This window comes from Dreissena polymorpha, chromosome 11 (assembly GCF_020536995.1).
Source record: "Dreissena polymorpha isolate Duluth1 chromosome 11, UMN_Dpol_1.0, whole genome shotgun sequence".
Classification (NCBI taxonomy): domain Eukaryota; kingdom Metazoa; phylum Mollusca; class Bivalvia; order Myida; family Dreissenidae; genus Dreissena; species Dreissena polymorpha.
Genome location: NC_068365.1, coordinates 66,114,088 through 66,141,183, shown reverse-complemented (window position 1 = coordinate 66,141,183; position 27,096 = coordinate 66,114,088). Strand labels below are relative to the sequence as shown.

At 35.7% G+C, this 27,096-nt stretch overlaps 2 protein-coding genes across 3 annotated transcripts; one reads left to right on the top strand and one right to left on the bottom strand.

Annotated features, from left to right (window-relative positions):
• Positions 1–27,096, bottom strand: part of LOC127850612 (uncharacterized) — a 1,644,088-nt gene that overhangs the window by 1,588,281 nt on the left and 28,711 nt on the right.
• Positions 8,936–15,864, top strand: LOC127850611 (uncharacterized). 3 transcript variants are annotated; one of them, XM_052383751.1, is made up of 3 exons: positions 8,936–9,031; positions 10,958–12,359; positions 13,061–15,864. In XM_052383751.1, exon 3 carries the CDS (start codon positions 13,061–13,063, stop codon positions 15,329–15,331), a length of 2,271 nt encoding a protein of 756 aa, XP_052239711.1. In that variant the 5' UTR covers positions 8,936–9,031; positions 10,958–12,359; the 3' UTR covers positions 15,332–15,864. The 3 variants fall into 3 exon arrangements, with proteins under 3 accessions (XP_052239711.1, XP_052239710.1, XP_052239712.1); XM_052383752.1 differs by lacking the exon at positions 10,958–12,359 and adding an exon at positions 12,647–12,672 and having other exon boundaries at positions 8,945–9,031; XM_052383750.1 differs by lacking the exon at positions 10,958–12,359 and having other exon boundaries at positions 8,944–9,031.

The following is a 27,096-nucleotide window of genomic DNA, read 5'->3' as shown; positions in this document are numbered from 1 at the left end:
CTTTCATGTTTCATTTTCTTTTTCTTATCCTTTTTATTTGTTGTGCATTTTTAGTCTTGTCCAGCATATGTCAAGAAGTTGCACGAAATGTAATTTATTTTGGTAAAACCTCACGGCCATTCAGTCATTTATGTTTGTGTGTTAAACTTTTACCTAATGGGTAACGATATTGCTGCTTATCGAATGACTGTAGGTTTATTTAATTCACGTAAATGTTGTTGTCGTAAAAAAATATTTTACATGTGGAGTACAACAAGTGAATTTATATTACTTCTTCTCACCCTTTTCGGGCTATCGCGCGCTTTCTCAGGCTGCATTATCATACATCATTGGAAAGATAAATGCATAATCTTTTGAAAAAAATGCATGTCATTAAATTCTCTACGCTGTAACTTAAAATATTAACCTTAGAATAGGCACATCGGTTTTGACACCTGTGGAGGCAGCCGTTTTGGGCTAATATAGTATGACCTTCTTTAAAAGCCGGGACCGTCAACAGAAAAAGTAAAGCACAATAATTGCTTTTTTCTTATTGCTTACAAATCTACCTTCAATTTGATACCAAAAACGTACCATTTGTAATGTATTTTACAAATCCTAGGCACCATGCACTGAACAATGTGCGCTTAGTGTCAAGGTGACTGCATGTAACCCTGCAAAGAGGAGTTCCGGTTTGGGGTTATGCAACCTATACAGTTTTACACGAGTTAAGTCTCTTGGAGACTCTTCTAAATAACAGCTCAACATGGCTTTGTTCACTATATAACTTCGATTGTACTCGTAAGCTTAAATATAACTAATAGAAGATTTACTATTTGCTTAGTCTGAATCGAACATCAAACGAACAAACACGAAATAAACCCGAATGTACAACAATATTCACCGACCTAATACTCCAATTTCATACCTGAACGTTTCCTTTTTTCCCCTAACTTTTCAAAAGATATTCAGCATTGACAGGATGCTAAACGCTTCAAATGAACAATACAACGTCGTCTGTCTAAATTTTCACCACGTCCATTTTGTTTTCGAAACTCCAATCGTAATTGAAGTTGATTAGAAATAGACTTTTTATTGAGTTTTATTCTTTGCCATATAAATTATTTTATAACAACATATGAAACAGCACGATTCTGAAGGAAAGGGAAATGTAAAAGACAAAATTATCACTACTACTACTACGACGACTACTCCTCCCTCTTCTACTACTGCTGCTACTTTACTGCTACTGATACTGCTTCTACAACATCTGCTACTACTACAATAAAATGATTGTCACAGCGTACTTCAGAATAATGAAATAATTGTGTGATGAGGGGTAATGGCGCGTGAGGCGGCAGGCGCGTAGCTGTGCATAGGCAGTGTCGGCAGGTGCCTGCACATCATTATGAAATATCGTAAAAATAAAACGCCCGAAAATGCAACAAAATCAAAAGCTATAGGGGGTAGAGTTCGAGAATTCAAACATACAATATTTTGGACAATATTTTTAACATAAAACGTGTTCAACGCGTTCATATTCCAAACTAACAAAGCAAGCGAAACCATTTAGTCTAGTCGAATGCACCTAAAATAAGAATATATAGCGCATTTGTAATTGTAATCTCTCTAGCGTTAATGGTTTAAAACCATGACATTGTTAAGACCGTCTGATCGAGTGACTGAGAGTTTTCTGTGCATGTACATAGCGGTAAACAAAGTTTTATGTTTACTGTGGCGCGAGTATTTCAAACCAATTAACGCCTGTAATATTCAATCGCTATATCCATATCCATGTTGTTCGGTTGAAACGTTGTCAGATGATGACTGGCGTCGTGCGTCGTATCATTTTGCCTCTACCAAAAGTCGGAACATGCAGTTCCTCTAACCAAAATTCAGATATGCAAGTAAATTGCCATATGTTGCAAAAACTGTATACAATGGTGTGTCGGCGAGGGACCGGAAGTTGGGAGAAGCTGGGAATCATCAGTTTCGAATTCGGCAACTGCCTTCACAATGTCGTCACTAGCGTCACTGGATAACGGACGTCGCCGGTGAGCTGAACGTTATCAGTTTAAACCCATTAATTTAGCTCGAATGCATTGAAAGATTACGGCTTATTAAAACGCTCTTGAGTCCGTGTCTGGGTAGAATCAGTACTTTGTGTCTTTTTAAAGATTTTAAGAACGCTCCCGCGGAGGAGATAGAACCCGATACAACCTTGTCGCGAGGCGGACACCATATCCATATCGTCAAGGAGACTTGTTTATTAGCCGAAGTCCTTCCATATAGTACATATATAATAGTTGTTTGTTTTGTTTTGTAGATAGTCGATTAATGTTCACGAGTGAACAGAGAAATTAATATTATTGCCAAGTTTCGCTGTATTAAATGAAACCATTGATGGAGTTAAATATTAAAGTTTTCGTTATAGGGGGCCATACGTGAGTTAATATTTACATTATTTGTTAATTAAGTTTGCAGGTTTTACATTAATTTTGCTACAATTTAAATGAGTATATTGTGACTTATGGTCATTTATTGAAGAACATAGATTATCTTATGAAAACAACAAAGTTAGTGTAAGCTTATGCTTTTTCATCGTTTGTTAACGTTTTAAAAGTGTTAAACTGGAGAAATGCACGCGAATAATAACGTCATGGCGTAGGTTTCTGTAAAAAATTATTGCAATTGTTTCATAAAATTTATATTATCTTTGTTTAAAACATTGAATTAGCAGTGGTTAATCACTGACATTTTCCCATAAACCTCATAAAAGCATACAATAAATCAAATTTATCTTTAATTGGCAATAGTTTTTACAGACGTCACTAACATTTCTTCGATTTGTTGTTATGGTCAAGTTCGGAAACGCATGGCACAGACCAACACTGCATGTGTATTAGTTGCGAAGGCATTTGTTAATGCTATAAAAGGACTCTATATGATGTACTAAACATGATTAAATCGTATTTAAAACCCGGAATGCAGTTTTCTACATTTCCATATTTGCCGACCGTCGAGTATTCGATGACGTAAGATGCTCGTTTCCTATACGGATTCATATTCGTCAATTCGTCAAATGGCAAAAAATGCAAATTTTCGCGCCTTATACACTCGTCATTTAACGACTGAAAAAAGAGAGGTGAAGATTCGCGCAAGTCAATTAAACGTCGAAATGAAATATATATGAATATGTGCAAACATGTTGTTTGCATTACTTTTTCAGATGTGGTATAAGCGTGTCAACTAATACAACATCTGTAACGAAACTTTTCTTTTCAACGGACGAAATTCGGAACCCACTGCCTATTAATAATCATTAAGCCACGATCTGGAAAAAACGGAACTTAATGCATGTGCGTTAAGTGTCGTCCTATATTAGTCTGTGTAGTCCGCACATTTTAATAAGTGATGACACTTCCCGCTTTTGCATTCAACACTTGACTAAACAGGCAAATCTGGGACGACACCTTTCGCACATGTATTAAACCCCGTTTTCCAAAGCGCTGCTCAATTGTATTCAATGTGCCTATAATCGTCGGATTCATATTGTCAAACAGGTATAAAACATTAATTGAAACATGAGCCTCGCTTTGTGAAAACAGAGTTCAGCACATGTGCGTGTAGTGTCGTCGCTGATAAGCACGTGCAGTCCACAAAGGAAAATCAGGGACGACACTTTCCGCCTAAACTAGATTTTTGTTAAGAAGAGGCGTCCCTGATCAGCAAATGCCAACGGTATAGGATGACCTGATACGACACTTCAAACACAGGTATAAAGCCCATTTATTCAAGAGCGAGGTTCAATTAATTTACAGAATCAGCATCTTTAATAATAGTCGTCAAGATATTTGTTCGTCAGCTCATATATATTTACTGACGATGCTCAATATAATTTACCATATTTGTGTGCAGATATCTAACACGACATAGCATGCCTCACCATCAACCGGTTGTATATTTATATTTATTTTATAATAAACACTTTATTTCACGAAGAAAACACATTAAGAAATAACATTTCTTTTTTACAATGTGGTCTTCAAAAACACAGAATATGTAAATATCACTCAACTATGACTAGCATACTGCAGTCAGCCTTAAAATAATTACAAAAGCAACACACATGTTCTGAAAGATAAGTAAATAAACGTTTGAAAAATAAGCTTTAAAAATCAAAGCGTTTTATCTGAAAACAATTACCTTAGATATAACACATCGGCTCTTAAGGCATGGGTGCGGCAATAAAGAGCATACAATTAACCACAAAGATATAAGGCTATTATCAATGTAATTATTCAGTGCAAAGAAAGGGCTTGTTCACTGATTGCATACATATATTGATACACCTTAAATTGATATTACAATGCATCATTTAAACTCTGTTTTATAATTTGTAGGGAGTATGTACTTAATCGTGTTCCTTTATTATCAAACATACAGCTTCCATAATTGTCGGGGCCTCAGGCTTACGGATATATAATCCTCGGACACATGGTGCTGAGGTTAGGCTTGGTATTAACTCTTTATCTTGGATAAATAGACCATTGTCAATGATTGAATGTTAATCTCCAAAGGTTGACCTGTCGCGGATTAGGAGTGAGCATAAGATCACCGCGAGCACGTTGGTTCAACGAACGCTTTATAGATCATTATTACTGAAAAGTTATCAAATATAAGTCAGTAAATTAACTGTCATGACGCATCAGTGCAATGTATTTATCATATCAACAATTAAGAAGAATCGCACATTCTGCCCACTTATTATATAATAATTTTGCGAACATTTTCCATGGAAAAAACTGCATGTTTTGAAGTTTGTCAGTAAATGCTTTACATTGACAAATGTAAATATGGGGACTTAAGAGTTCCAGCACAAAACACAAATAAAATAAAGAAATAAGAAAAGCAATTCAAACATGGGCTCCACCCCTTAGAATAATAGTATTGCGCTCAAACCATTCGGCCACCCATGCTGACGTAACAGTGCATGTGTTTTATTCCTAATGTAAATAATACTCGTATTTTCAAAGAATAAAACGATAATTACATAACTTTCCAAATTATACATTCGTTTCTCGTTTGCAACGCTTGATAGTTTTCAGGTTTTAAATCGTCTACAAATGCATATAATGGATATATTAAAGATTGGTAATTGTTCAGTATTACTGATTGCTAGCAAAAAACAACATTCATAAAACACACATTTGCAAATTTGATACATTTGTTTTTCAATTTTGTCAATTTATCAAAACGCGCAAAGGTCTCTTTAATGTCTAATTGAAAATCAAAGATAGGTGTTACGTAATCAGTTTATCTGCGGTTACGCATAGACGAGAAATTAAATTATTTGATTTGGTGATATTTTTTTGTAATACAAGTGTTTATATCTAGTTTTATGAATAGATTTTATTAACATGGCAAACATTTTTTTAAGAGGTGGTGACCGACGCCACGTGTTTTAATTCCTTTACCTGTATGAATTTTTCGGCTTAAGAGTGATGTAATTATCATAATTGAGTGCAAACGCATAAAAGAAAAAAATCATTTAAAGTGACTTGTTCACAGTTTTTTTTAAATATCATTAACATATTGTACTCACAAAACTATATTTGGAACAGCTTTAAATTATTTATAATAAAAAAGGAAAAATTTAACATAAAAATACTCTTTCCTGCGGATAAAGCCGGTACCTCTGAGACTAAGCACGAAACCATTACACCCAGAAAGTTTTCAACATGTACAGTGTTGTTCAAACCCTATGTCGACTATACACGTTTTTGCTAATCTATCGATTGTTAAGTAATTGGTGTTATTTTGTTATAACAGCTATATGTGTATAGTTTGTTGAAATGTATTGTGTTGTCTTTAAATATATCGACCATCACAAACAATTAAAATACATTCGGCTTAATCATGACTTTCGCTGAGAAGAGACTTTCTTAAAACGAAAAATACCATACAGGCGGATGGTGTCGTCCCTGAACAGCCTATGCGGATTGCAAGGTTATTCTGTTGCAATAATTTACGCACACGCAATAAGATCAGGAGCAGAGAAGCTTCTTATATTTAAAACACAACCTTTAACCGATTATGTCATCTCTTGAAACACGTTGCTTAAATGTGACTTTTTTAGCACTTTATCTCGGATTTTGGAGCACAATCTATGAATCTCTTAGACGCCGTGCAACGGAGTGCATGTTAATCTTTATTTTTAAACGGTGACATGCAATTATTATGAGCTTACTACCTGCCGGTGAGGTAAACGAACGCTTAAATAATGAGTAATAGTTTGTCTGCGTTATTTCGCGGTTATCTTACCTTTCTCACTTAAAAATTGCAACCAATTGACGCAGATTTAATAGGGATTGAAGTTGATATTAAGCTATCAACGGACTTCCTGTGGTCTTTGGAGTTCTTTTATAAGTGTTTTATGGTCATAGTTCTTTTTTCCATGACGTAACTATATATAATAAATTCCAAACCATCTTGAAGCGCTTGTAGTCGTACCAGTCTCACATACGTCCGTTGCCATTAATTTGATGGTCTGTATTTTTACTAAATTAAAAATGATGTGCATGCCGCGCTCTATGAAAACGGGGTTTTATGTATGTGCTTTAAGTATCGTACCTGATAAGAATGTGCAGTCCGCACAGGCGTATCAGAGTCAACTTCTTCAGCCAAATCAGGGGTTGTGTCTATAAGAAACGCCCTTTAAACGACTAAAATCATACAAGCGGAAAGTGTCGTCCCTGATAAGTCTCTGCAGACTAGTATTAAAACCTTAAACAAGTCCACAACTCGACTACTATCACGCACATTTTAATATTCTGAATTAAAAAACACAAATCCTCATTATTTTTCTTCAACGTTGCTTTTCGATATAGTTAATAGTCGCTGAAATATTTACGGCCTGAAGCGGTCATGTTGTTGCTTACGGTCGACAAGAGGCTACATCTATATGTATGGCGTCTTATTTGCAATCCGTTATGAGGTAAATCATTTTGCTCTGCCCGAGGTGTTCTATTTTAGTGTAAACTTTTAATTTTGGTTCATGTCAGATGCGATGGCATTGTACTGGCTGCATTGATAGAATCATAGGCGTGCAGTTTATACTGAAACAGTGAACACTATAGTGCACATGTATGCATTAATAAAACACTGTTTATAGTGTATGAATTTAATTAAACGTTTAAGTGATCACATTAAGAAAACGTTGAGAAATAATATCTTTGTTAAACATTATTTACTATAGCTTGAATGCATTAAAAATGTTTTCTACTTATTTGAGTCCGTTTCATGGACTATAGCCAGCTGGTATTGGTGTTTTTGGGGGGAACGATCCCACAATGGGGATTGCAACCAAAGCCGAACCGAAACAGGTCGCTAGGCAGAAACCATAGCCATACCACCACGGCGACCTTGACAATAGCTTCTTTTGTCCGCGGACTATATTTAAGTGTTTGAAGATGGAGGAATGTACTTAAGCATCCGTATACAGATGACTAATGTGCGGACGTCACGTTACATATGAAATCACAATTGATTGTTAATGCAGTCGCTTCTAAATTTACCGAAATTTACAAGTCTAATGAAGCAACTCAATAAAACAAATTTATGAAACTATTTAACAATGTTCAGACTCGCTGCGTTTTTCATGTCTCGTAGATTGTTTACCGTCAAACGCACATAAACACATAGAATTCCTAAAAATGAGCAATTACATTCAGCCAAACGATATTTTTCTGTTTATCGGTGACGAAAATATTTCAATTTGTTATATTTGCAAATAAGGATACATTTTGCCTTCCGGTTATGTACATAGTCTGATCATTTTTGCGCGTGAACAAGTAATCACGATAAAGCTCTATATAATCGTGCGAATTTTTATTAGCTCATACTATGAAAACACAATATTCCAAAAACAAAGTAAAGCGATTTTAAATCAAATTGAACAAAATAACTGGAATAACTAGACGCAACACACATGTTTTCAAAGCCAATGAGCACGTGTACTGTGTTGATAATAACTTTAATGTTCCTCGGAGGAAAGGTTTTATTGTATTTTCCAAAGATTTTTATTTAAAGTTGAAACAGTGTATATACGTTTTGAATATACCGATGTGTCGAGAATGAAGATTTAATTTTTTGTGTGTGAATTCGTCAAGCAAGCTTGTATTTTTATTGACATTTGCAAATATTTTTAAGACAATTGAGAAGACCATATTTAAATTGTGTTTACTATAAAAAATGGTTTATGCAGTATGCCATCATTAAACATATAAGACGTACATAAAACTGTTTTGCCTGTAGATAGGGACCTTCTTACAGACTGATGATTTAATTGATATATTTTCTTAAAGCGTAGAGTAATTGTTAACTTGTAGTTATTTTTAATACATTAAGAGTTTTACCATTTTGTTTTAATTGCTGAAGAATCATTTTGCAGTTTGTCAAAGTTATTGTCAAATCTATATAACATCTTTCAAAAAGTTAAATAACAAGTTAAAGAAACGTAAACACACAATAAACAGCTAACACTTTTGATCTGAAACTTAAAAACAAAGACAACTTGTTAAACTTAAATAAATTTAAGATTAAAAAAATGTCTTCAAATACGCATTATTACATGCGATGACTTTACTAGATCGCTGAGAGTTTTTAAGTCAACAGTATTCGCCTGCTATTTCCAATGGGTGTTATGAAATTGAGCTGCGTTCTTGGATAACGGGGTTTAATGCATTTGCGTAGGGCAGTCATTCACGATAAGCTTGTGCTGTCCGCACAAGCAGAGACGAAAATTTGTGTTTGTACGTAGTTTTCGTTTAATGAAAGTCTATTCTAAGCAAAAATCCAGTCGTGGTGTTAAGTGTCGCGTCTGATGAGACTGTGCGGACTACACAGGCTGATCTTGGATGCAACATTTATCACATGCATTAAGCCTAGTTGTCACATAACAAGGCTCAATTATTGATTTTATTTAAGGTCACGTGTCTGCGGATAAAGACGCCGAAGAAAGCATGACATCTTTTCTGAAGTCACTAACAAGGTATAGTATATTAATTGTCGCTTATTTTCTCTAACTATCAACACGTATTAATAGTCATACAGCGTGATATTTATGTATGGATTGTAATAAATTAAGATACTGTACGTATAGTGTAGTTTGATACTGAAATTAAAGCGAAATTTTATCTGACAAAGCGTATCACAGGTCATGCAATTAAAAATATGAGTCAAATCGTATCATTAATTGAAATTAATTTAAGCCTTTTTAACCAAGATGATCATCAAATTACCACAGCAAAAACAAAAAGGAATGTCCCCACATTTTCAACATTTAGTAACAGTTATTATTCGATCAAAACACGTCGTTTGCGTCATATTTTTTTCTTACTTATTCAACTCGAAATTTGCGATTTTGCCATTGAAAAAAAATAATAAAAAATATATCATGAAGGTGATTTGTCGGATTCGCTGCGTATGAGACATGGGTGTTAAGTATAACACAAACAAATATTTTAAATGAACTATATGCAAACCGGTCTTAGTGGTGTAATAATATGGTGTCCGCGATCGGGAGGTCACGTGTTCGAGTCCCACTGTGGGCTCGTTCTTTATATCCCCGTCACACCGGACTGGCGTCCTTACTGCGTCCTTACAGCGACCTATGACTCCAAACATGTAGGACAAATCGCCCCATTGGTGCGAAAACGTGTCATGTGACATTTAATTATAATGTCACATTTAAGTGTTTGCTCCAATAGCGCGTAATGTTAAATAAGCTTCACCTTGGTCTGTAGATACCGGATAGATTAAAGGAGAACCATTACATGCCCTTAAAGGCATTAATAACAGTGTATGTAACACTTTTATATCTGAATATTTACGGAACTCGTGACAGTTATATACGAACCAACAAGTCGAAACACACGGGAATGGACCAAACAATTGCCTTACCTGCGGATGATTGTTGACGTCCTTTCCCGGTCATAGAATACCCGCACGAGGAACGCGTGAAGTCACATGACAGCGATCAGGGCCCTGTTAAGTCTATGAGCCTAAATCTTGGCTCTATGCATGTGCTTGAAGTGTCGTCGAATATTAGCCTGTGTCGTCTGCACATGTTAACCAGGGCCGAAACGTTCAGTCTTCATCGGATTTTCGTTTTGAGGAGTCTTCCTTAAAACAGAAAAATCCATAAAAGCGGAAAAGGACTGCACTGGCTTAAGTGGGAAGACATATAACGCATGTGCATTAAACCCAGCTTCCCAAAAACGAGGCTCAACTAGTGCATATTATGAAATAATTGACTAAAGGGGTATTGAATGATTTGATATTCACTAGTAGGAGAGCAAATTGGCCGAAAACATGTTTTACAACAATAATCTGTGGTTGATTTACAAACGGGCCACCGTTTAGTGGATGGTCAGCACTATAACAAATTAAAGTCCTAATTAGATCATTTTTGCTGAAGGTTTTCATGAAACATACACAATCGTGTATGCGTTGACGGAACGTTACAAATTTAAAATACTGCAAACGCCCATTAATCAATGCCGTTCTATATATTCAAATACAGCTAAGCCTCGTTCTGGGAAAATGGTGTTAATGCATGTGCTTAAAGTGTCGTACCTGATTAACCTGTGCAGACCATACAAGGTCAATCAGGGACTATTATTTCCGTCTAAACTGGAAATACGCTAGGAAGATACTAACTTTAAACTAAAAATAAACCCGTACTCTGAAAGTGTCGAACCTGATTATTATGACCAGACTGCATATAAAGCTACTTTAAGACGCACATTCAGTAAACCCTGTTTTCCCAGAGCTACGCTCATCTAAATTAGGTCAAGGTCAAAGAAAAGACGAACTTGTATATTTGGAATTCAAATCGAGGGCACTACAACAATTGGAATGTCTGACACAGACTTCTTGCATTGTTTTGATACGTTGTGTTTGTTTTTTGATTCAGAAAATCCACCTCTTCAGCCGCATGCTCAACAAGTAGTTCTTAAGGCGTCGCAGTACTGTATTTTTACTATGATCGAACCAGCACCACAAGCAAGACTTTTTCAAAAACTGGGTCATTCTCGAGATAGTTGTGATATCGTTATTTCTTTTCTAAGGGATTGGATGACAACTTACGTTTTATTATTTGGTGCTTTTGTTGTCGTCATTGTTGCTGTTGTAGTAGCAGTACTAGCAAAAATAATTGGTTCATTTTGTTTTATTCCGTCATAAAACTGACAGTTACATACACGTTCCCGTTAAAATCCATGTCGGCTCGTTTGAAATTAGTTCATGGCGTTTTCATAATGTAAAATACTGGTTTATACCATATTTAAAGTATGTCATTATATGATTATTAATCAAATAATGTATGTCTTATTATTATTGTTTTCGTTTAATCGGATGCAGGTTTTATCAATCGTGTAACTAAATAAACTTCGCTGGCTTGGATCTAAAATATCATGTAGACTTAACACTATATGTTATGAATATGAACTGATGCGCCATTGTGTAGGTAAAATCACTATATATGCATATAGCAACCAATCCATGTTTAATTATCCATTGGGTTCATGGGGAGCTTAAAAACGCAAAAAAAAGATCATTTCAACGATAAAGCTGATGTACCTTAGTTCAAAAACGAAAGTGAAGCTGCAAGAAAGTTTATTGTGCTATCTATAGAGATCAACACATTTAGTTCTCAATCTTCACGCAGAGTTGTCGTTCCTTGCTCTCACTTACGACTCTGCGAAATGCTCAGCTTGCCATTTTGTCTATAAAATAGGTAAAACCGAACAAACGCATTCAATGTATATTTGATTGGATATTTAAGATCGCATGCATTTCATTAAAAAATATTACTTTTAAATGAACGATACATCGTGCAAAAACTTGCGAGTTTTAATGCAACTCTTTGGAACTAATTTATTGCCCATTTACGCAGATGGAATCATTCCACGCACTTCACAAATGTAAATAATTGAACCTATTTTTTTGAGTGACGTTAGGAATGGCTTCGACGTGTGTATGTATGTTGGTTTCTTAAAAAAACATATCAATTTTATAATAATGAATTTAGACTGGTATAAGATATCATGGTGTGAGATGGTTTTCCTTTATGCAGTGGAAGCAATGTAACCGTCGTGCAAGAGATTGTTTAGTATTATGTAAACTCAATGATGAACGCTTGGAATGATCATAACATAAATGAGACGCTTTCATAACAATAGTCCGTTTTGAGCCCAACACAGAGTTGAATGTAATGTAACCGTCGTGCAAGAGATTGCTTTAGTTCTATTTCAATTATTGGGAAAACCTATTTTCGTTCTGGTTTTAATGGAAGTCGTCTAGGTACAGTGAATACAGTATGTTGTTCGATTATTAGGTTTGTAAAAATGGTTGTACAATCAGGTTTATTTCGTGTTTGTTCTTTGGATGTTCCATTTAGACTTATCAATCATTAAATCTTGTATTGAATAAATTAAAGCGTTTGGGAACGAGCGGTGTTATTTATTGACAAAGACATGGTTGCAAAGACATGTTGAGCGAATAATACCTGTGTTTGAAGAGTCATCAAGAGACATAAATCTTGTACAACATACAGACTGGTCACCAGTATCATTTCAATATAACATACGTTATATAATTACAGGGTCGTTGTCACGATAAACAAACACTGTAATTTGTTTTATTGTAAAAACCGAAATATTAATGATTCTACGATCAAGTTTAATATCTATTATGTTTATGTTTTCATAATTGGGTCGGCATAACTGATCAAGGGTGAATTATGACAATTTAAATATTATAACATATATTGTATATATGATGTTTCTTCAAATATTAATGTATTTTAGGAGAAAATGGAAAGTTTTACTATTGTAAAATGTGCTTCATTATTTACTGACTTTATTCTACTGGTTTCATTTATATGACTTATAATTACTATAACAATGTGAATGCCTTATCAAATGTTAAAATACTCAGCTATGTGTTCTAGGAATGTAAGGTTCAACATCATCAATTCATATGAGTGATTGAAATGCGGTTTGTTGTCCCTTTACAGATGGCCCGAAACAGGTCAGGCAAACATAAACATCCAAAACGGAAAGAGAGGAAGGCGTGGAAAACAACCCCCGATGTGGCAAGTAATGTTACAGATGATAAAGAATTCTCAGATATAATTTCAAGTGTTCTTGATCATGTTGCCGTCAGTGAAAATTTAATTCAATTTAGACAGAAAGTAATGTTATATAATGAACGTGCACTAACAGTACAATGCATGGCATTTGGGAGTAATAGACGAGCTTTTACATTTGGAAGTCAAATCGAGGGCACTACAACAATCGGAATGATGTCTGACATAGACATCCTTTATCGTTTGGATTCGTTTCGTTTGTTTCTTGATTCAGAACATCCACCTCTTCAACCGCATGCTCAACAAGTCGTTCTCAAGGTGAGCACAAACTGTTGCGCGTCGCAGTACTGTATGTTGACTATGATCGAACCATCAACACAAGCAAGATTTTTTCAAGAACTGGGTCCCTCTCGGGATCGTTTTGATATCGCTAATTTTTTTCTAAGGGATTGGACGACAACTAACGGCATGATTCCACATACAGTTATGTTCGATACTCTAAACTATCCTCCACCAAAAGCTCAACACGCAAAAAGACACGGACCTGCAGAAAGTTTTGGGATTATGGACCATGTTAACGCATGTTACTGTAAAAGTCTTCCTAAGCAATGCAAGTTAATTTTTATAAAGCCTCGCCCTGGTCACTGGCCTTCGGAGAAGACGTTAAAAGAAGCAAAGAAATTTGGCGTCTTTATTATACCGCAGGGACCCCCCAAAAATACGAACATATGTACGTACGATTATTTTGATTACCATTGGCGAATTTCCACAAATCTAACAGAGCGGCTATTAATGTTCAGTTTAGACAAAGTACATCTGAAAGCATATGTTCTTACAAAGATAATAAGAAAGGAGTTGTTTGTGCCAGAATATCGAGACAGGCTGAGTACATTCCATTTCAAAACAGCCTTCTTCTTTGCGGTCGAGAACACCCCGCCTGATGTGTGGATTGATAATAATCTGATCAATTGTGCCAAGAACATTCTGACAACTTTGAGGCGCTTCTTAACTCGCCGAAATTGTCCACACTTAACTATAGAGAATGTTAACCTGTTTGATGGGAAATTTGAAAGATACGAGTTTCCGAAATTGGTTGATAGACTTACATGTGTTATTAATTCACTGCGGACAAAGATCGAAAATATACAACTGGACGGCATTGGGCAGACGCTTAATAAGCGCAGTGCAATAAAACATGATCGCGGCAGATGTTGTTCTAATAATTCAGCGCTATTTGTTTTTGTATTCAATATGTGTGATGATTGTGGTGGGGTGTTTTCCTTTCCAGAAGTTCCCGTCTATTTCTGGAAAGTTTGTTTTGAAAACATATATACAGGCTTACAAACGTATTATCGCACCCAGTTAGGAAAATACAGAAAGTATGAATTGCAAAGCGTCATGTCTCCTATGGCGAGTAGGGGTGCTTCGGCGTATTTAAAACAGAAGGCAGAATGTCGTGAATATAATGACGATGGTATCGATAAAGCAAGACACATGTTTATACAAACTCTATATTCTGATAATATTGGCAACTACATGAGATATTCTTCCTTCCTTTTCTGCAATGAGGAATATGACGAAGCATGTAAATATTTTGAGTTGATAGAAGATCTGATACAAGGAGATAAACAATCTAATCTCGTGTACCAGTTATGTGTTTCTCCATCGGAGTCATTAGCTTTGCAGATAGCAAATCAGTCATATGAAAAGACTTCCAAACAAAAGAGGTCAGTCTTTTTGATCTTTAGTAAAGAAGAAGCCATGTGTGTTCCTGTATTCCTGCGGTACGAAATGTTCCGAGACAGTTTCGGCACCTGCCAATCATGTGAGGTTGAGTTAAACATCTATTTTGACGATATGTGTGTGCAGATCGAGCCATATCTCTACTATTTACAGTATCTTACATACAGACAACTTCACCAAGAACCTAAACAGTGCGAAGCTTTAGTGAAGTTATCAATTTTCACTGAAATCGTTACATCCACAAGAGTTATCTCATCTATTAACAATTGCCTTTTAGCACGCGGCTTCTTAAATACATCTTTGAAAATGCTAGGACACTGCTTTGAACTGGAGAACAAGTTGGAAACTGCGTGGAAGACTTACACAACTTCTTTACGTTTGAAACCTGAAAAAAATGCGTCCGCCCTGCATACAACTCGACTTCTGTGGCGAGTCGTTCAAAGTCTGCGGACTTAGGGACATTTGAAGTAAAATCTCGAATAGACAAAGTGAAAATGTTCTCTATTATTAATGTTATGTGACAGAAACAAGATTTAACACTGGCGTTGATTAATACCCCAAAATATCGCTATGACAGGGATTTTCAGGTTTGACATTTAGTTCTGTTATTATTTATACTTGCATTGTCAAAGAATGATTCAACATGATAACAGTTGTACTTTTCTCGTTAAACTTTATCGAACGAATTGCAATAAATATTCGCAATTGCACACACACATGAAGATTCATGTTATCTCACTTAAGACTTAGGACAGCATCTAACAAATTTATAGGATTGTGATTGTGATTTGCGAATGGGGGTGGTTGGTTTTATTATTATCATTTATTATCATTTATTGTTTTCTATAAATATTTTACAAATGAGTTGACTGTCTTTAATGATGTATCATTACTAACGCTAAGCTGTTTTAATATACGATGCTATTTATTGCTATCAAAAATGTGACATTACATTTTTATCTCCAAATAAAACGAAACTGTATTTTTTACATCTTATTGTTATGTCTAATTTTCCGTAGAAAAAAAAACTAAATTTAAATTACATATTGCTCACTAATTAAACTAATTAAGTAAATATTAAATAATTGTTTTACATCTATATTTCACATATAACATTTTTATCGTGAATTACCTTGTGCGTCTACTGTTTTAAGGATGTGTTCACATATGTTTGACTTGATACGATACTCTTACCGAGTCTCACATCTCGATGGAATCGTTTTATAATATACATGAGTGGTGTCATTATTAAACATTTTATTGTTTCGTAAGAGTACTAGTACTACCCATGAAATATTCCTTAAGCGCCAAACTAAAATAACTTGAAACTATTATTACCTTTAGTATTATTACAAAATTGTTATTATCATTATTAAAATAAAAGAATGATAACTAAACAAATACTGTTATCATAATCAAATCGTTAACAGAAGATTCAATTAAATCCGCTTTTAACTGTCGACTCACTGCGGTTGTTGTACAATGGAAGTGTGACTGTTGACGCACATTAACTTGTCCAACCGATATTTACCGTTGCCTGTTTACACAGACCAGTTGATGCGTCTCTCCGCTAGGTGAAGTAATGTTACCTCAAACGTATCTGCAATTTAAAGGGTGTAAAGTATGAGAGCGCTAGAAGGTAATCTGGTTTATGTCGCGACTGTAGACTAATATTTAAGCCACTTTCAACCATAATAACTGGAAACAAGTTGAAATGGCATAATATCTTCTGAAGTAAAATGCCATTTATTTCAGCGAAAACTTAAACGTGTGTACACAATAAATTTCAGCATCTCTATGGAAAAACGGGGCTTAATGAATACTCTTAAATATTCTTTTCTTTGCTATTAATGGTGTTAAACCTTAACCTATAGTGGCGGTAATAGCTGCAAGAAATCTTAAAAACATTCATAGGGTATTAAGTAATTAAATTGCAAAGTCCGATCATCTCCAATACTATTTGTTATGTAAAATATGACAGACACATTTTGATGTTTCATGATTAGAAAACGTGGAAGACTTATGCTTACTCATTTCCGGTAACAGCACCTTGAAGTATCTACAGGGATCACTTCCGGTCGATTTGTTGCTATGGCTTCTGAATGTTAGTTAAGGGTTGAGCATTTGTTTTCTTGAACTATATGAGCGCGTGATTCTAATGAAGTGATACACAATCGATGTGATAATTTGATTAAAATCGACCTTTTAAATATAGCGGTTACCAGAAAATCCATGGGCAGTAATCTTTTTCCGGGGTGGAGATAAAATCAAGACGACGCTCTTTGATTAATTTAAATTAAAAACGAATTGTCCCAACGTATGTTTGGCCACAACATGTGACGTCGACCTTGAACGTTGGGAAAACAGACAAGCTATATTTATTTAGTAGACAGGTATATCTCAGTGTTCTCTATTGATATGTACATTTTAATTTCAATGAATTTGATACCAATAGTTATTCTTAGCCGAGGAAAATTTAACAAATGGCGATGCCCCGGACGAGACAAGTAAAAACCTACGGACGATGCGATAACTATATACCCCCGTCGGGGGAATACCTAACCAAGGGCGTGGCACTAACAATGCACTGAGCAAAACTCAAATATACGGAAATCGTCAAGGTAGTGCGAATCAATATTTATTAGAATTACGATTACATATTAAACTACAAACGACAGAAGAAACATTAATTAAAAATTCACAAACTGTTGTTCATTTACTTTGTAATTGTGCATGTGTATGATTTTACACATGAGACCAGTTGAAATCTGCCCAAGTCCTTTCTCATCTAAAATTAACTAAAAAGCATCACACTGTCTGTATTTTAGTATTGTAACAATACAATATAACTATTTATTAGAAGCCTGTTTAATGCTTCAACAAAATACAGGTTGTATCAATCGTTGAAATAAATCCCGTATAATTCTTCTCGCTGTTTCCTATTCCTTATTACAATACTAGCCGAACTACTTTATTCGACCCATTTAATACGTCATCACACAAGCAACTCGACTGATAAAAACTCTTGGAACAATTGACTACCGTTATATTCCGTATTTATCAACACTTCGTTGACATACATAATGGTATTTAGTCGTGCTATATCGCGGCAGCTAGTGCACACTACTCGGTCTTTCAATGTCTCTATCGCAACGTGAAGCCGCGCCCAATCGACCAGCCTCCGACGACAAAAATGACAGACGTCACCGGAAGTGGTGAACAAAGTATCGGGGGTACAGGGTTGTCTATAAATCTCCACATCGTCTGCCGCGTTTCTTATCTGAGGCAATAATTATGGTGAAATTTTATTTGTCAAAACAATAACTTGATAACCCGACTTAATCGTGTGTATGTTTATATTAATGTTATAGATACTACATTAAAATTCCGTATACACAGCACGCAAGCTATCCTATTAAATGATCGAGGCATCCACTTTTAATAACAAAAACTTGTATGCGATTAAAAAATAGACAAGCTGAGTTTGTTACATGTACTTGTTCCTTTTTGTACTGGAAAACTCAGGTCAAGGTCAACGTACAGAAGTATGCTAGTGTGTATTTACTACTAGTTGTTAAACTTGCTTAAAAAAGAACGTTTATAACGAACTGTAAAAACATGAGACGCGCTCTGGGAAAACGGGGTTTACTGCATGTGCGTAAAGTGTCGTCCAATATTTGCCTATGCAGTCCGCAAAGGCTAATCAGGGACGTTACTTTCCACCAAAACTAAGCATTTTATTAAGAAGAGACTTCCTCCAAATGAACAATGCAATCAGAATGGGAAGTGTCGTCCCTGATTGGTCTGTGCGGATTGCACTCTATGCACATGCAATTGTCAACGTTTTCTCAACGCGAGGCTCAAATGTTCAGGAACAGTGGAAATCAATAAGTTATAACATAAGTAGAATAAGTATCCGAATATCGAAAGTATATAACTATGAGGGAGTAGGTGTATATCGGTTACCCGAATATCGAAACTATACAACTATAAGAGAGTAGGTATATCTCGGGTATACAAATGCCGAAATTGTACGGAAGTATGTAAATATCGGGTAAACGAATATCGAAACTATAAGGCAATAGGTCAATCTCGGGTACCAGAACGAGGAAACTATAAGGAAGTAGATAAATATCGGGTACCAGACATTTAAAACTATAGGACAGTTGGTAAATATCGTGTACCAGAATATCGAAACTATAAGGGAGGAGGTAAATATCGGGTAACCGAGAATCCAAACTATAAGGAAGTTTGTCAATATCTGGTACCTGAATATATAATCTATAAGGGAGTACGTAAATCTCGGGTACCAGAAAGAGGAAATTATAATGAAGTAGATACAAATCGGGTACCAGGAAGACGAAACTATATTGAAGTTGGTAAATATCGGGTACCCGAATATTGAAACTATAAGGAAGTAGATATATATCAAGTACCCAACATTTCGGGTTCCAAAAGGCAAAAATATAAGGAAGGAGGTAAATATTGGGTACCAGAAAGGCGAAACTATAAGGAAGTGGGTAAATATAGGGTACCAAAACAACGGAACTAAAACAAAAATAACCGTAATTGATCCGCTGAACTTATTCGAGAGATTACTGGTGTTAGGTTCGAAAATCTGGTATACATGTATTCGCATTTAAGTAAAGAACCTAGTCAGTATTGTAGACTTTAAATTTAACTTGCACTATCGGTCATTTCAACAAAACACTTTTCTTTCTTATATTGTGTAAGATTGATTTTTATTTTGCTCTTTGTATATATATATATAAAATATGATATCATGGAAATTCCCTTGGAAGAACCCATCATTTATCAGCTATTGTTTGAAATTACACAGAAAAATGTCGCTTATAAACATACACGAATTCAAAACATATCGACTATGATTTCCTTCATTTTGTGTGAAGATTAGCTGTTTATGTTTTAGGCTAACCAATAAAGTTTAATGTAGTGGATATGGTGTCCATATAGCGATCCGGATATGCGGATGTTATTTCCTCCGAGCGGTCAAGAGATCTGTGAGGGGTCAATGTGGCGTAGTTGATATGGAGTCCGCCTAGCAACGGAAGTCATTGGTTCGATCCCCACTGTGTGAGCGTTTAGAAAAGGCACCAAGTACTGGTTCTTATAAAGAACCGGACTCGACTGCGTTTCAATAAGCCTGTGAGACTTTGATGCAAAATAAAATAGGTTTAAACAAACTAAGACATCAGGGACTCGATCCGGTCACCAGAAGATTGTCTTTAAGATATCAGGTACTGGTTTTACCTAGAAAATAAACACGAGAGTGCGCCCATAAATCTAAGGCTTTCGATGAAATCGAGATAAAGCATGTAACTTTAAACTAAGAAAGCCGAGTTACAAACTATGTACTCTTGTTAGTATTAGATACAAATGTATCGTTTTTATCTACGTATTTAATTCGCAGGAAGTTCTCGAGATTTTCTAAGAAACAAAAGTCAATCGTGTATTAAAAACATACAACGTCAGACGCAATATTACGGTAGTGAACATTGTTTATATAACGTAAATAAAGTCCATGCCCATACAATCATCCTGACATATATGCGGACGCCCGTTTGATGGACACATCGGTGTATACAAGGAACACGCGACTGTGTACAGCGCGTTCGCGCACGTGTCGCTTTATATGGCGGGAATGATATTAGGGCATCGCATGCGTAGCCGAGGAAATGGATTTATAACCAAACGACCCTTCACAACAACAACAGATCGACTAGGATGATATAATGAAACATGTTAAAACATTTCGATCATTGTAATTTTCAAGAGTAGCCAAAACTTTAAAATTCGCGAGCTAGAACATTCTATCCATACGGTTAATGTAACTGAAAAATTGAAGTGGGAAGAGACATAATAATTTCAAACTAATATAAAGCGTATTTCGTTTAGAATGTTGAATACCACACGACCTTATACGTCCAAATAAAACACAGGTAGAAACTTGTGGCTTTGAATCGGTTAAATAATAAATATTTGTCTCTTACAAATATAGTGTATCTTCTGACGCTGAAATTTAGACGACTTTTACTAAATTTATAGATATTACTAACTTTCAGTTGCCCATAGATAAAAGGACCTAAGCATCACTGTTTCAGCCTCCATGACTCGACTAATTTGTCAACGTTTCGCAAATCCGCCATGTAACACAGGCCATTTTGTTTCTGTAGCAACCGCCCGCTGTAAAGTAAGAATGTTTTTTGATTTGGTATTATTATTCAGAAATGTCTGTACATCTATCTTAAAGTTTGTGACATCTCTCCGCCCCTGGGTGTATATTATAAAGGACCGCATATACTAACGAGATCCACGAATGTGAAGACTTGTTTTGATTTGTAAAAATGAGCCTCATTCTGAAAAAAGTAGATTAATGCATGTGCACAGGCTTTACAGAGATTACAGTTTCCGCCTTTAGTGGACTTTTAACGACGAATACCATGAACGTGGAGAGTCGTCCCTGATAAGCTAGTGCGGACGACACTTTACGTAAATGCATTTAGACATGTTTACCAAGAGATTGGCTCATATTCAATTTACAGCTATGTAGTTGTTATTGAAATAAATTCAATTGTGTACAGTCCTACATCGGCTACACTGAAAAGCGTTTTGGTCGCAACTCACCATGCCTGACATTCACGCAGCACACCCAATTGGAATAATATCTTAAGTTGTTCCTAATTGTGGTTTTGAGATTCAAATTTCTGCACAACACCCAATGATTTTGCGTACAAAAGAATACGATTTTAATTGTGCAAGCAATAATATAACACATGTTTGCATTAACATGATTAAAAAATGCAGTAAGTTTTAATTACATATGTTTTATATTTTCTTTTTGTACTAAATACTTGAAATTTAATCTGAAATGAAAAAGTTAATTGAAACTTCCCCTACGGACAGTGAGAGGGGCGGCCGTGGGTATTTTAGCCGCGTTCTGGGAAAACTGGACTTAATGCATGTACGTAAAATGTCGCCCCAAATTAGCCTGTGTAGTGTGCAGTTTTGTAAGAAAGAAATTAGTATTATGATTGTTTCTGGAACAATCCTTATCAAAAGTTCATACTACAAGGTTTTTGGGTAGAAAGAGTGTCACGGTGACGTCGTTAAGATGACGTTCGCCGTCTGCCTCCATTACGCATGTCTACACTCCAGCGTCCATGTCTGAAAGTCTGTAACAAACATGTAAGCTAATGATTAACTCAAGATTGCGTAGTACGTTGAAATAATTAAACCACTTATATGTGACTTATTCAAGATATCATAGTAATATGAAAGAATGACTTACTCAGGATATCATAGTAAATTATGTGGTGAAACGAGGCTTAATGCATGTGCGTTAAGTTTCGTGCCAGTTTAGCCTGTAAACTCCGCACAAGCTAGTCAGGGATGACATTTTACAACAAAACCGGATATTCATTTAGAATACACTTCTTTTTATAGGACACTTCGTTAAAGGCGGAAAGTGTGTTCCCTGATTAGCGGACTGCACAGGTTAATCTGTGACGATACTTTACGCCCAATCAGTAAGCCCATTTTTCTCAGAGCGAGGCTCATATATAATAACGAGTGCAAACATGTGTACTTGCCCTTAATCGCGATGCGTCACCAGCGCCAACGTCAGACTGCAACATGCCGTTAATTAACGTGATGTTATCTCCAGGCACATACATCACGTCAACGCGCGGAGGCCATTTGAAGTCGGTCGCGTACAGGTGCGCATAAAGATTGTCCTAGGTGTCCGTCGAGAAGCCGCTCAGATCGTCCGGGTAACGTTTGACCATCGTGTCGACGAACTTTTGTGACCGCTCTTCCGTTTTGTCGCGCAGTTCTGTGAATTCAATTTTATTCATGTTTGTTACGTGAAGTCATATGTTAAATGCATTTTCCTTTATTGTGTTGGCAATTGGCAAGTTGCCTTCAAAAATACATTTGATTAAATCTAAACATTTCTATTCTGGATCCATGCTCACTAAACAATTGTTAAACTTAGGTCTAAAACTACAAATATTCTTGAAAAACGAGGAATATTCAAGAATTTCTCTAATTTTGACTTTAATTTCGAATTAACCGCCGCTATGTTCATCATTCTTCATTAAGCAATCTTTGTAATGACATAATAACACGTTGCAACTTGTATACATTCAAATGTTGGATGTATTTCTTTTTATTTTTTAATTATTATTTTTTTTTGGGGGGTGCGTGGGTGGGAGGTCGAAGTATTGTATTTATTATTGACTCTAAGATTGCATTGGTGGATACGGGGCCTTAAAATGTCTGGGTCTACCTTTATTGAAGGTGAAAAATATTTAGTCACATACAAGAAAATTCACACAAGTATGCCTGTAATATAGCGCTCGAAAACCGTGGATAAATACATCGGAGCATCGATCTGTGAAAACTGGGCTTGATGCATGCGTGAAAAGTGTCGTGACAGATAAAACTCTTACGTCCGCATAGGCTTACCAGGGACGACAATTTCCGTATAAACTGGATTATCTCTAAGCAGAGGCTTGCCAGGGACGACAATTTCCGTATAAACTGGATTATCTCTAAGCAGAGGCTTACCAGGGACGACAATTTCCGTATAAACTGGATTATCTCTAAGCAGAGGCTTGTTTTAAATGCTAATCTGGGACACACCTTTACGCATATGCATTACACCCTGTTTTCCAAAAAACAATGCTCATGTATAATATACAAGTTGTCCCGACCCTGCAGGTACAAATAGATACACGTATTTGGACACGTAGGAGCAAACACACTCATATTGGCCTCGAACAATACAATTGCAACGGAATCATCCTCATATATCTTTTAATAATTTTATTTATAGCGGGGTTTAATATGACTGTCGTGAGATTTCAATTACTTATAATAAAAAAGTAGAAAGTAAATCGCGGATGCATACAATAATACATTTCCGAACAGTTCATATTTTCAATATTCCACCACACACTTACTCATGGCAGATGAATGCATTTCCAAATATTGTATGTACCGGTATGCAAAATAAGGCCATATAGTTTTTGGCTGATTAATAATTTCCAAATCTTTTATGTATTTTAAAAATGCAAAACATACGTTTCAAGTCGGATTGCTTGTTTAATACATTTTCAAATCATTAGTATAGTGGATATCGAGGATTAGTTCGCCGAGGACGAGGTTACGATCCACTAACTTCAACACAACGATCAATATCAGCACGGGCTTACTGTGCTGGTTTAACTCCCCGTCGTGACGCAGACTGTGAAACAAAAAACACGAATACTGTTAAATCATTTGGGCGTTATGTATGTGCGTTAAGTCTCGTATCCGACTAGCCTGTGCAGTCCACACAGGCCACTCAGGGAAAACTATTTCCGCTTAAATGATATGTTATTTTTATTATCCATATTCCAAATAAGCTCAAGCCCTTGTCAATAAACCACTTACCGTGAAGAAGCAAAGTGGGCGCTTTATTTTGCATCAATTCAAAATTCGTGCAATAACGCAGTCAGATGGGTGATCACGTGACGATCAAGATGGTGAAGTCCGTGCCGAGACCAATCTCCACGCAGAGTTGTCGTTCCTTGCTCTCACATACACCTCTGCGTAAGGCTCAGCATGCCATTTTGTCTACCAAATAGGTAAAACCGAACAAACGCATTCAATGTATATTTGAGTAGATATTTATGAGCGAATGCATAAAATTAAAAAATATGACTGTTAAATTTACGATAAATCGTGCAAAAAACTTGTGAGTTTTAATGCAACTCTTTGAAACTATTTTATTGCCCATTTACACAGATGGAATCATTCCACGCACTTCACAAATGTCAACAATTGTACATGTTTTTTCTTGAGTGACGTTAGGCATTGCTTCGACGTATTTATGTTTGTTGGTGTCTTAACATAAAACAAACATATCAATTTTATAATAATTAAGTAAGACTGATATATGATATCATGGTTTGAGATGGTTTTCTTTTTAGCAGTGAATGCAATGTAACCATCGTGCAAGAGATTGTTTAGTATACTGTAACCTCAATGTTGAACGCTTGGAATGATCATGACATGAATGAGACGCTTTCATATCAGTAATCCGTTATGAGCCCAACACAGAGGTGAATGTAATGTAACCGTCGTGCAAGAGATTGTACCGAGACAGGTATTGCTCGCCATTTTATACCCTTTATAACTTTTTATATCTCGAGATATAACGCGAATATAAAAAACGAAATAAACGCGTATCACATTCTCACTAATATTGCTGGAAAACGGCATTTAAAAAGTATACAACAATAATACAGGGTATACAACGTAGAAAAATACCTGTTTCGGCATGGAGGTCGCAATCTTGATAATCACGTGATTACCTCCCTCTGCAGTGTCGTCTTAAATGCACAGACAGGCAGACAGACAGATAGACATATAGTTTATCCAGACTTATACACTAGTACATCGTCTTCATACTAGAATATACAAATTATTTTCCCTGTTCCCTATTTCGGTGGTTTTTTACCCCATAATGATATTTTTCAAAATCAGGCAAACATCGCTGGTCAATATATCAAAACGATGCAGTTGACAGAAATCAAGAATAAATGACATGTATCTTGAAATATGTTTTTGACTGATATCTTTTAAAGCCAATTTAAATTAAGTTAAAATACCATACCCGAACATTTATAGCCGAAGTAAAACTACTCGCCATTTCATTTAACGCGGTAACGCCTCATGGATCACCAGTGTTGCTTGTATAAGGCAAAAACCTTAACACATTTTCTTGTATTACGTCTTGCTCGAGGCTAGTTTTATCAGTCTTCGTTTTAATTTAAAACATGCCGATTAAAGGGGCTGTCAACCAGATTGACAAAAAAAGAAAAGTTCTGAATTACCGTATTTTTTACAATTGTTAGTTTATATTGATAAGAATATCACGACTGGTATATTACATAACTTGAAAAAAGTTGTTAAGATTTGATATTTTCAGTATATTCTGTAATAAAATATTTCGATGTTTAATCGAACGTACATCACGAAAATAGGTGACATAACGATATACACACTATATAAATAGTAATAAATAACGCAAGTAGATTGATCATTTTATATATAAAATATATACAATTCACTACGCATGCACAATTTACATTCCTGGGTTTACCACATGAAGATAATGATCAATCTACTTGCGTTATTTATAGTTAACTGGTAGTTACCTGATAGACAAACTCAGTACAGTTCTGTCACCGAATAAACTGAATATATGAAAACTTAACAACTTTGTTAAAGTATTGTAATATACCAGTCGTGATATTTTAATCAATATAAACTAATAATTGTAAAAAAAACCCTGTCATTTAGAACTTTTCTTTTTTCGCCAATCGGGTGTACCGCCCCCTTTAAAACATGTACCACCGTATTTAGAATTAAACACTGTAAATTATTGTTTACTGAATAAATTCTCGTTTGAACGTCAGTATATTTTCTTAACATAACCATATTGAATTATATATTTCGATAGGAGGTTTCTGGTACAAAACCTCCTTCGATATGCAGTGACTCTTCACCTGTTGAACACGTGGCGCAATGGGCATGGTGTCCGTCTAGCGACCGATATGTCGTAGGTTCGATCCCACTGTGGGAGCGTTGTCCCCCTACACCAAGCACTGGTTATACCCAGGAGGTGGACTCAATATCGTTAGGATAAGCCTCAGGATTTTGTTGCAGTCGAGCTTTAATAAATACGTTTTAACTTAATATGTTAATTTTGATAAAAAGCTACGAAAGTTAACACAGAAGTGTCATATATGAGTCGCGCTTTGGGAATACCGGACTTAATGCATGTACGTTAAGTGTCGTCCCAGATTGACGTGTGCAGTCTGCAAATACAAAAAAAGGGACGACACTTGATTTAATATTTTTGTTTCGATAAATGGAAGTCTAAAACAAAATTAAGTCAATGCGGAAAGTGTGGAACCTTATTAGCCTGTGCGGACTCCACATATTACCCTAGGACGATACTTTACGCACATGCCTGAGGCCCGTATTTCCCATAGCGACTCATATGTTACCGATACAACATCCGAACTATTATTACATATGTCAGGTGATACAAAATGTATATTATACATAAATAACTTTATCCAAAAATTATACTTAGAGCGTTCGACATCCGTTAAAGGTTCGACATAGTTGTTCTAATCTGTAAGTCA